At 38.0% G+C, this 12,549-nt stretch overlaps 1 protein-coding gene across 1 annotated transcript in view; it reads left to right on the forward strand.

The window, feature by feature from the left end:
* The window catches only part of Lnpk (lunapark, ER junction formation factor), a 53,626-nt gene that overhangs the window by 9,660 nt on the left and 31,417 nt on the right, over window positions 1-12,549 (forward strand). Inside the window, exon 5 of the mRNA XM_051166111.1 lies at window positions 8,550-8,608. Coding sequence (XP_051022068.1) covers window positions 8,550-8,608 — 59 coding nt within the window. The remainder of the gene's footprint in view (window positions 1-8,549; window positions 8,609-12,549) is intronic.

Consider the following 12,549-nt stretch of genomic DNA (forward strand, 5'->3'; position numbering starts at 1 on the left):
AGTATTGTGAGACTTTTGGTGATTGGTTAAATATGGGTTGAAGAGGAAGGATCACTTCAAGGGTAAATTCAAGTTCATAGTTTGGGGTATTTGGTTGAGGGCATTATCATTCATCAAAATGGGGAACAACATGAGTAGGAGCAGGTTTGGTGGACCCCACTGTGTTCTCCAATTGGGGCTGTCAAGTGGATGATTAGGTATGAGTGTGAAGTTAGAGAAAATTCAATAGAAGATAAAAATTTAGGATTCTGTAGCGTATGAATGTTAATAGAAGTCAGGCCTGTATAGTCCCCGCTACTTGGGAAACAGGCAGGAAGATCACAAGGTCAAGGCCTGCCTGGACTGTAGCGGGAGTTGACTCAAAAAGAGAAAATGTGAAAGGTGTTGAGGCTATGGCTTATTGGTAGAACATTTGCTAGCATATGTGAGGCTCTGGGTTCCGTTACTAGTACCACACACACACACACACGTTTACCAAAATCACCATCTCTTTATTAAGTATTAGGCATCTACAATGTGTTAGGTAGTAGTTAATAACGTAGTGATGGGAAGAGTAGTGGTGAGATTCTGCTTTCATGTAATTTGAATTCCTCAGTGATTGAGAAGATAAAAAGTAGTTAACAGCGACATAGTTAATTTGGAGAGAAATATGTGCAATGAAGGAAGTCAAGTGATGTGATTAAAAGTAGATTTTGTTCTTTCTTTCTTTCTTTTTTTTTTTTGAGACAGGGTTTCTCTGTTTAGCTGTGGTTGTCCTGGACTCATTTTATAGACCAAGCTAGCCTTGAACTCACAGAGATCTGCCTGCCTCTGCCTCCCGAGTGCTGGGATTAAAGGCGTGCATCACCATAGCCAGCCAAAAGCAGATTCCTTTGCAAAGGTCCTAGGAAGACTCTTTTAAGGAAGTGGTATTTGAATTGAGTATAAAGCATGAAGAACAAGTATGAAAAAGGTGGAAATTTATGAAGACTATGTACAGCATATAATGGCATTTACAATTACAAAGTTATGAGTAAAGGATTCTTCCCAAGATATTAGTGGTAATCCTTTCTGGTTGTTTGTTTATTTTGGTTGTTTTTTTTTTTTTTTTTTTTCCAAGACAGGGTTTCTCTGTGTAGCCTTGGCTGTCCTGGACTCCCTTTGTAGACCAGGCTGGCCTCGAACTCACAGTGATCCACCTGCCTCTGCCTCCTGAGTGTTGGGATTTAAGGTGTGTGCCACCACGCCTGGCTGTGGTAATCCTTTCTAATGGTAGAATTTGTTGTGTTTTTTGAGACAGGGTTTCTCTGTTTAGCCTTGGCTGTCCTGGACTTGCTTTGTAGACCATGCTGGCCTCAAACTCACAATGATCCACTTGCCTTCGCTTCTGGAATGCTAGGATTACAGGTGTGCACCACCACATCTGGCTTTAATGGTAGAATTTTAACTAGTTCTTTTATTCTATATGTTTTCTGGTAGTGCTTGAATTTTTTACACCGGCATATACTTTACATTGTAAAAAACAAAGTCTAGGAGTTGAGGGATGATGTTTCTAAAACTAGAAAACAGAAGATGTGCAGACTATGAACTTGAGTATATAGCTTATGTGAGGGGCAAAGATTGCAGGCATATTTAGAATGTGTGATGGAGAGAAAAAATGCTGTGAAGTGAGCTTGGAGAATCAGGCAATGTCCAGATCATGGAAGATCAAAGCTGGGAGTAGGAATTTAATAGGTGAAATCGGAAGCTTCTATAGTGGAAGAATAGCAAAATAGAAATTACATTAAGGGAGTCTAATATATGCTGTTTTATGGAGATTGGGTAAGGAGAAGACAAAAGTAAAATGCCTAGGGAGCTGCAATATAAGTTCTTTTGTTCTATTTTTGAGACTTAGTCTCACTGTGTGGCAGTGGCTGTTCTGGAACTTGCTGTGTACACTAGGCTGTCCTCAAACCCATAGAGATCTGCTTGTTTCTGCCTCCCTAGTGCTGGAATTAAAGGCTTGTACCACCCTGTGTGGCTTAATAAATTTAATCTGAAGATAAAGATGGATTGGACTGCCAAGTGACACCAGAAGTTAATAGATAACTTAAAAATGTTTTGGAAATTAAAAGTTATCGAATATGATAGGAAGAAGTGAGATATAGGAAAAGAAGATATCAAAAGTGATACTAACTGGGTAATTCCAGCATTCAGGAGGCAGAGGCAGGCAAATCTATGGGTTTTAGGCCAGCCTGATCTATAGAGCGAGTTCCAGGATGGCCAGGGCTACACAAAGAAACCCTGTCTTGAAAAACCAAAACTGGGGGGAGAAAGTGTGATACTTAAAGTTTCGGTTTAGTCTTTAGTGTAGAGCACATTTCTAAATTTGAACTCACAAACTCATAAAACAATCAACTTTGTACGTGCAGAGTGAACACATTTATTTGTATGTACATATGTGAGATTGAAATTGAGCTAATGTGCAACACTGCAGTTAATTTTCTGGTTGCTGGCCTCCAAATATGCTACCCGAGAGCTCTGCCTCTGAGCTGTGCTGCCAGCCTTGTTCTTAGCTTCTTTATTTCCCTTCTTTTTAGAAATATTTTGGTGTTTTCAAAAATTCCAAAGTAGATGACTTTATAAGAGCTCTTTCTACATTGTTTCCTTTCTATTTTTTAAAAATAAAAAGCAGGGAGAAAATTAAGATTATAAGTAAGATTTAAATATTTAGTATTAATATTTAATAAAACTAGGAAAATACTCTTACTTAACATTTAGTTCTATGTAGCAGTTCATTTTCTGATTACAAAAGGTAATTTATAGATACCTGATAGAGAACTCTGTTACTACCACTTGCTGCCAAAAATTGCTTTGCTGGGTCTGCTACTAAGTCATAAGAATTACTTTTGAGTCAAATAAATTATTCATTATAGTAATTATTAGTGATACTAGGGATAGAATCCAGTGCATAATATATGTTAAACTCTTTCAATTGAGCCTTAATCATTTTTTAAAGGTAGAAAAGCCTCATTTAATGTTCAGATATACCTGTGTCAATTTGACTTAGGGTAGAGTCATGGCATTGGAGAAGGGCATCTCACTTGAACCATTGTCTAGATTAGATTGGCCTTGTGCCCCTGTCTGTGGGGGATTATCTTGATTGCTAATTGATTAGACCAGACCAGCCCACTGTGGGGTGTCATCCTTAGGGAGGCGGTTCTGGGCTGTATAAGAAGGCTGCTAAAGTGAGCCCGGGAGCAAATGAGTAAACAATGTTCCTCTATTGTTTATACCTTGTTTTGAGTTCCTACCCTGACTTCCTTCAATGATGGATTGTGACACGTTAAGTATAAGCCAAAGAAACTAGTTCCTGTCTTCACTTGCTTTTGTTTAGAGCATTTTATCAGCCACAGAAAGAAAACTAGAACAGTTACATTTATTTATTTATTTTTGTTTGTGTGTATGTGCGTGTGTCTGTGTGTGTGTGCGTGTGTGTGTATGTATGTATGTGTGTTCACATGCACCTACGTGTTTAGGCCAAATGGCTACTGATGGGTGGTAGTTCTACTATATGGGTCCTGGAGATTTAATTCCTGTTATCATGGTCTTCTACAGTACCTTTGTCCATTGAGTCATGTTGCCTGCACAGGAAGCATTTAAGTGTTTTTGTTTTTGTTGTTGTTTTTTAATTAATTTATTCAGATTACATCTCAATTGTTATCCCCTTACTTGTCTCCTCCCATTCCTCCCTCCCTCCTTCTTTCACCCTATTCCCCTCCCCTAGGTCTGTGACAGAAGGGGACCTCCTCCCCTACCATATGGTCACAACCTATCAAGTCTCATCTTGGTAGCCTGCCTATTCTTTCTCTGAGTGCCACCAGGCCTCCCCACCACGGGGAGGTGGTCAAATATGGGGCACCAGAGTTCATGTCAGAGTCAGTCCCCGCTCTCTACACAACTGTGGAGAATGTCACATTTAAGTGTTTTTGTTTGTGTGTGTATGTGGTGATTAAACCCAGTGTCCCATGCATGCTAGACAAACTTCCACTTATACATCCAGCCTGTGTATCCTTTATAAGCAATCTTACAGACATATTATTTATTTCTTTGACTCTTTTCTTTCCTACCCACTTGCTTCCCTCCCTCCCTTTCTCTACTTCTGTTCTTTCTTTCCTCTTCTTCCCCTGCTCCTCTTTTCCCTTTTCTTCCTCGTCTTTCTTTCTTCTTCCTTCTTCCTCCTCCTCCTCTTATTCCTTCTTTTTTGTTCCTTTTTCTCCTCCTCCTCGTCCTCTTCTTCTTCCTCCTCCTCTTCCTTCTTTTTCTCTTCTTTGAGACAGGGTTACTCTATGTAGCCTTGACTGTTTTGTAGACCAGGCTGGCCTCAAATTCACAGAGATCTACCTGCCTCTGTCACCCCCAGTGTTGGGATTACAGGCATGTGCCACCACGCCTGGCTCTAAGTTTCTTTCTTATATTCTAAGTTTATATCTAGAATTTTTTGTGTTTTAATTTTCATAATATATTTGTTGTATAGGGTGCTGGTGTTTTCTGTATGTCTATAAAAAAAGTGAAATAGTGTCTTTTTGAGACGGACTTAATTTGCTTAATAAAATTATCTCTAGCTGCATTCATTTTCCTGAAAGGTACATATATTCTTTATAACTGAAAAACTTTCATTGTGTATGTATACTACACTTTATTAATTTCTCTGATGATGGACACTTAGGTATTATTGAGTCTACAACTTATTGTGACTAGTATTACAGTGAACACTGATAGTCAAGTGTCTCTGTTATGTGTTGCTCTGGAGACCTTCTAGTAAGTACCTTGGGTTGATAGACCTGGGTCTTAGGGTAGATCTATTTTTAATTTTTCAGGCATGCTGATTTATATGCTTGGATTAGTTCACATTCCAATCAGCAGTGTATATAAGGATTTCCTTTTATCTGCTTGTCAAAGCATTTGCTGTTGTTTTCTCAATGCCTGCCAGTCTGGCTGGGATGAGAAATGGAATCTCAATGTAGTTTTAATTTGCATTTTTCTGATAGCTAGTGAGGTTGAACATTTTTCATATGTTTATTGACCATTTTAGACTTCATCTTTTGAGAATTATCTATTCATTTCATTCTAGCCCATTTATTGATTTGGCGGTTTGATTTGTTATTGTTTTGATTTTGAGTTCTCTGTATATTCTGGATGGTAATCTGTTAGATGTATAGCCAGCAAAGATTTTCCTCCCATTTGGTAGCTTGTCTTTTCACTTAATTGTTTTCCTTTGCTATATAGAAATTTTAGTTTCCTGAGATCCAATTAGTCAAATGTTAGTATTAGTTCTTGTGATACTGGAATCCAATTCAGAAAGTCTTTGCCTTTGTCTATATGTTGAAATGTTTTCCCTTCTTTCTTGTCTTAATAGTTTCACAGTTTTAGGTCTTATAAAGGTCTTTGAACCACTTGAAAGTCATTTTTAAAAATAACTTATTTGTGTGTGTGTGTACACATGTGAGTGTGCACATGCCATAGTTCTGGACAGATTTTGGATTCCTGGGACTTAAGTAACAGGTGTTTGTGAACTGCCTGATATGGTGCTGTGATCAGAAATCTAGCCAGCGCTGTTAGCTGCTAAGCCACCTTTTCAGCTCATGGTGTTGGTTTCATTTTTTTTTTTTAAAACAGTGTGACAAATAATGATCTAGTTTCCATTCTACTTGAGGATGTCCAGTTTTTCCAGTGTCATTTGCTGAAAAGGCTGTTTTTTTTCCAATATATAGTTTTGGCATCTTTGTCAAAAGTTAGGTGGCTGTTACTGTGCGGGTTTATATCTGGGTTCTCTATCTCATTTATTTATGTGGGTTTTTTTGTGTGTCTGTGTGCGTGCCTGTCCTATGGTATTTTTGTTACTATAGCTTGTAGTGTAACTTGGAATTAGGTATGATATGCATGCGAGTACACACACACACACACACACATACGCACACACTTTTGTGTGGAATGATGTTGGAATTTTGTTAGGGATTGCATCGAATGAGTCTGTAAATTGCTTTTAGTTGTGTAGTCATTTTCACAATTTTAATTCTTCCAGTCCACGAGTATGAATCTGGGGGTATCTTCATCTTTTAGTGTCTTCTTAAATTTCTTCAGTATTACAAAGTTTTCATTGTAGAGATCTTGCACTTCTATGGCTATGTTTATTCCCAAGTAGTTAATTTTTGTTTATGAAGTAATTATAAATGGAATTGTTTTTTTATTTTCTTTTTTAAACACATTTTTATTGAAAAATAAAATAATTCATATTACATCTCATTTTCTATCCCATCCCATGCATCCTCCCATTCCTCCCTCCCTCCCACTTTTACCCCAATCCCCCTTCCCTATGACTGTGACTGAGGGGGACCTCCTCCCCCTGAATACGGTGCTAGGGTATCAAGTCTCTTCTTGGTAGTCTGCTATCCTTCCTCCGAGTGCCATTGGGCCTCCCCAACAAAGGGACATGGCCAAATATGGGGCACCAGATTTCAATTTCTTTGTCAGCTTGGTTCTTATTTGTACCTAGAGGCGCTACTGATTTTGCAATGTTAATCTTGTATCCTGCCTCTTTTTATGAGGGTTTACCAGTGTTTGTGGGGGGAGATTTTTTGTTTTGTTTTGTTTGTTTTGTTTTTTTTAGGCTGTCTCACGTGTAGAGTTCTGTCACCTGCCAATATGGATACTTTGGCTTTTCCTTTCCTATTTATACACTTTTATTTTCTTGTCTTGGTGCCTTAGCTGACTAAACTGCACTCTATTATATCAGAATAGAGATGGTAGATACCCTTTCTTGCTCTTGATTTTAGGTAATGATTTGAGCTTTTCCCATTTCGTACAGTGCTGGATATAGGTTTGTTTTATATAGCTTTATTGTTTTTTCAATTACTACTTTCCTCACAGCTTTTTTCTTTACATGAAGGAATATTAGACTTTGTTAAAAATTTTCCTGCCTTTATTGAGATGATCGTGTGATTTCTGTCCTGGAGTCCATTAATGTGATGCCTGTATTTATTGATTGTGTGCATATTGCACCGTCTCTACATTTCTGCCACCAAACCAGCTTGACATGGCAGATGTTCTTTTTGGTACTTTCTTGAATTGTAAATATTTTGTTGAGAATTTTTCTATTTCTGTGTTCATTTGGGAGACTTTCCTATAATTGTTTTCTGCTTTGTTATCAAGATAATAGTGGCTTCATAAAAAGCTTGGTAGTGTTATTTCCCTTTCTATTTTAGGGAGTAGTTTAAGAAGCACTGGTATTACTTCTTTAAAAATAAAGTTGAATTTAGTAGTAAATCTATGTGGGTCTGTTTTTTATTCAATAACATTGCTTATTGTGAATTATTTAATTTTTAATCTTTTCGTGTGTGTGTGTGTGTGTGTGTGTGTGTGTGTGTGTGTGTGTGTGTGTGTGTGTAGGGTTGCAGGCATGCCCTGACATACTTATGGAAGACAGAGAACAATATTGTGGGATTAGTTATGTGGGTTCTGGGATTGACCTTGAGTTGTAAGGTTTTCACAGCACTTTAACCCACAGTCATCTTGCTGGCCTTGTTTGTATACTGATACTGAATTGAAGAGATGACCTTGACAAGCTTGTGATAGTATCACTTAATTCTTTAATATTATTAGGTATATTAGTAGTGCAAGCCTAAAGAGTAATTATGATAAAATCTTAAGAGGAGTTATTTAGCTAAATTTTATTATCAAGTATTTATTTCAAAGTAAGGGTTTTTTTTCCCCCTTCCTAATTTCTTTCTCCAGATAGCTTATTCCATTGAGTAAAGAAGATCCCTCCAATGTTAAATGGTAGGGATTATGTAATAATACTCTTACTACATTTGGAAAAACAAAATGTGTTTGTCTGTTAACACAAGGAAATAGATAGGAAAAGTTTTTGAAACTGATACTTAGCAGAAAGTATTCTTGAGGGTGGAGAGATGGCTCAGTGGTTAGGCGCTTGTGCTGTTCTCGCAGAGAACTTGAATTCAGTTCCCGGCGTCTGTGTTAGTAGGTTTACAGCTGAGCGTCACCTGCAGGTGATTGTGCACCTTCTGGCTTCTCTGGACATTCCCACACATAGGCACATACACACACATGGAGAATACATATAGATACAAATAAAATTAATAAATTAAATATAGAAAAATCTATAATATTGTTCTTAATGCCTTGGAGGGCTCATAGACTCTTTAGAAATTGACAAACGCAATGGTTTCTTTAGAGAAATGTATTCATACATAGGCAGTTTTATAATTCCAGGGGGGGCTCTCAGAAGGCCCAAGTAGTTTAGGTTGAGAATTTCTCTGTTGATAACTCAGACGAGCTTCTGGTATTCCTTGACAGAACATAGTAGTTTATGGCTCTCAATGTGTAGAAAGAAATACCTAACTCTGATTGAAATTGTTTGTTCTCATCTGTGGATTCTGATTGATCTCTTGTAATGATGGATTCTGATTGGTCTCTTGTAATGATGGATTCTGATTATTCTCTTGTAATGATGGATTCTGATTGGTCTCTTGTAATGATGGATTTTGTTTTGCATTCTGCCTCCTCTTTAGCATCTGGACCATAAGAATTCTGCTTATTTTCTTCTTTTCCAAGAGAACCGAGAGGAATAGTAAGTTTAAATTCCAATTTTTTTTATAAATATATATTAAATAGATAAACAGACTCATTTTTCCTGTATGCTATTTTATAAGCCAGTTATGAAATTGTTTCTGAGATGTTAGTGTGGTATCAGAATTGTTTGCTGTACAGCACAACAAAGTCCATGAGTATTGTTTAGATTTTTTTTTAAAATACAAAACAGTTTAAAAAAAAAAAAAAAAAAAAAGCTAGGCCAGATGAGATGGCTCTCGCCTTTAATCCCAGCACTTAGGAGGCAGAAGCAAGTAGATCTCTGTGAGTTTGAGGCTGGCCTGGTCTACATAGGGAGTCCAGAACAGCCAGGCAATACAGAGAAACCCTGTCTCAAAAAGAAATCAACCCCAAAAAACAAAAAAAATGAAAGCTGATTGAATTTGTTAAATTAATCTTTGTGGGAAACATTGGTACAGAGTAAAATGTAGTGTACATATTCTTGTTCTTTTTACTCATTTTATGTGTATGATCATTTAACCTGCATGCATATAAATACCTGGTACCAAACTGGGACAGAGGGGAAGGCATCCTATTGGGACTCTAAATGAGAGACGCATGGGAGAATAGCAAAATAAAAGGATACAGAGGGTCATAGAAATCTACAAGTAGAACAATATGATAGGCAGATTTGGGCCCAGGGGTCCCGCTCCAACTAAGGCCAAGGACAATACAGGAGGTAAACTTTAAACCCCTTCCCAGATCTAGCCAATGGTCAGAATATTCTCCACAGTTGAGTGGAGAGTGTGATATGACTTTCTCACGTACTATAGTGCCTCACATTTGACCATGTCCCCTGGAGGGGGAGACCTGGTGGCACTCAGAGGAAGGACAGCTGGTAGCCAAGAAGAGACTTGATACCCTATGAGAATATATAGGGGGAGGTAATCCCCCTCAGGAACAGTCATAGGGGAGGGGAATAATGGGAAAATGGGGGGGGGGGAGGAATGGGAGGATACAAGGGATGGGATAAACATTGAGATGTAACAAGAATAAATTAATAAAAAAAATTATACAGACAAAAAAAAATCTCACCCATGGGAGGCTTCATGTTGGGAAAATGAAACATTATTTGAAAAAATATATCTTTTTTAAGTTTTAATTTTAAAATCTAAAAATAAATAAATAAATAAATAAATAAATACCTGGTACCTGTGGAGTCCAGGAGAGGTCATTGGATGTCTTAAAATTAGAGTTATAGATGGTTATGAGTAACTGTGTAGGTGCTTGGTATTAAACCCTCCTCTGGAAGAGCAGCCAGTACTTTTTAACCATTGAGCCTTTTCTCTTGACTGTATTACTCTCATTAACCTTATAACTCTTTAGCTTTGTTTTAATTGAAATATTTAAATATAAAAATCTGCTTCTATATATGCTTTATATATGTGTAAACTTTCAAGGTTTTTCAAGTTTTAAAAAGTATCTTGCTGGAGACTGGCATGGTGGCGCATGCCTGTAATCCTAGCACTCGGGGAGGCAGAGACAGATAGGTCTCTGTGAGTTCAAGGCCAGCCTGGTCTACAAAGCAAATCCAGGACTGCGAAGAATACACAGAGAAACCCTGTCTTGAACCCCGCCCCCTTCCCCCCAACCCCCCCTCCCCCCCTCCCCGGCTAAAAAGAAAATATCTTGCTGGACAGTGTTAGTGCATACCTTTAATCCTAGCACATGGGAGGCAGAGGCAGGCAGATCTATGAGTTTGAGGCCAGCTTGGTCTACAGAGTGAATTCTAGGACAGCCAGAGCTACAGAGGGAAATCCTGTCTTGAAAAACAAAACAAAAGTGTCTCAATTAATCAAGGTTATACATCTCTTTACTTATTAAACATTTTTCAGACAATATATTTTGATCACTGGTTTCTCTCCATCAACTTCTCCCAGATCCTATCCACTTCTTCACCCGCCCAGCTCCATACTTTTTTCTCTCTCTTTAGAAAACAAATATGCAATTAAAAAAATTAAAAGGCAAAAACAAAGAAAAATCACAAGAAACACACATACACATACTTAGATACATAAAAAACCCGTAAAAACACAAAAGCAGAAATCATAATATATGAGCAAAACACTGGTAAGACAAAAAACAGATGTCCAAACAAAGCAAATATGATACAAAAAATTGGCATTTTTGTTCATTTTGTTTTGCCTATCTACTACTACACATGGGGCCTACCCTTAAGTGTGGTTAATATGCCCACTCCGTTGGAGAAAACTAATTTTTCCTTTGCAAGAGGATGTCATTTGGAGATAGCTTTTTGCTTAGGGACAGGGAGCTCGTGTTCACGTCTACCTTTCAGCACTGGGACTATCATGGCTTGAATCTGTGCTACTACAAGTCTTTGTCAATTCATATGCGCATCTGTCCTATTCTTTCTGGAAGGCGTTGTTTCCTTGGTGTCACCCAGCCCCCCTAGCTCTTAGACTCTTTCCACTGCCTCTACCTCATAGCTCCCTCGGCCCTGAGGGAGACATTTGATGGAGACTTCCCATTTAGTACTGAATGTTCCAGAGCCTCTCACTCTGTTCACATTGTCCAGTTGTGCATCTCTATGTTAGTTTCCATCTACTAAGAGAAAGTTTTTCTGATGATGGTTGAGCAAGGTACTGATTTATGGGTATAGCAGAATATCATTAGGAGTCATTTTACTGCTCTGTTCCTTTAGCACGGTAGTTCTCAGCCTTCCTACTGCCATGACTCCTTAGTACAAGTCCTCATGTTGTGGTGACCCCTAGCCATAAAAATGTTTGTTGCTACTTCATAACTGTAATTTTTCTACTTTTATGAATTGTAATATAAATATTTGATATGCAGATGGGCTTAAGCAACCCCTGTGAAAGTGTTTGCCCCTGCAGAGGGCTGTGGCCTACAGCGGAGAACTGCTGCTTCAGCAGAACAGACACAGTAGCACTGGGTTTCCCTCAGGTCCATGGCTGTTCTCTTCTCAGGCTTTTGGACACCTGAGCAATGCCAGCGTTGTTCCATTTTGTGGGGTGTGCCTGAAATCCGATCAGAGAGTGATTGATCACTTCCACAACTTTTGTGCCATTATTACACTAGCATGTCATGCCAAGAGGTCATCCTTGTAGACCACAGGGTGTAGGTTGTAGCTGCTTGCCTTTCTCCTCTGTAGTGTGTGGAGTACCACCCAGCACCGTGAACACCAGTCTTCACTAGGAGTGAAGGCTCTAGCTAAGCACAGCCTGTCTACTTGGTGTTCAATGAGACAGATACATTTATCTTAAATGAACTTTGTATATGGTATGCTTCTTTTTCTCTTCCCCCCACTGTACAAAAGTGTAGCCTACTGAACTCTTGTGTACCTGTGATCCTACTTAAACAGCTATAAACTCATTGCTTATATATTTTGAAGAATATCTTACAATAGAGTAGTAAAATATAAATGCAATATATTATCATAGTTAAGAATATTCATAAAATATTGATATACATAAAATTTCTAGTATATTTATAAGTGTTACTTGTTTTAAAAATATTTTGTTTCAGTATGTACAAAGAGATGACCTTTAAAGTATACTCCTTGCAAATGACCTTACTTCTTTTCAGTTTGGGATATGTGCTCTATCTCAAATAACCAGTTATTTTCAGACACTTTTGATTCTTTCACATTTTTTCTTACCCTACTTATTTGGTAAACCTTATCTTGTTTAAATATAATTACATACTTAATCTCTGACAAACATTATTTGAATACGCTTATTTATTTTATACTTAAAACCAGTTTTACTTATTATATATGTGTGTGCCTGCGTGTGTGTTTATATGCCATATGTATGTACATGTGTGTGTGTGGAGCTAGAAGAGGGTATTGGATCACTGGAACCAGAGTTACAGGTGGTTGTGAGCTGCCTGGTGTGGATGCTTGGAACCAAACTCCAGTCATGGGCAAGAGCAGCAGGTGTT

The sequence above is a fragment of the Acomys russatus genome, chromosome 24 (assembly GCF_903995435.1).
Source record: "Acomys russatus chromosome 24, mAcoRus1.1, whole genome shotgun sequence".
Classification (NCBI taxonomy): Eukaryota; Metazoa; Chordata; class Mammalia; order Rodentia; family Muridae; genus Acomys; species Acomys russatus.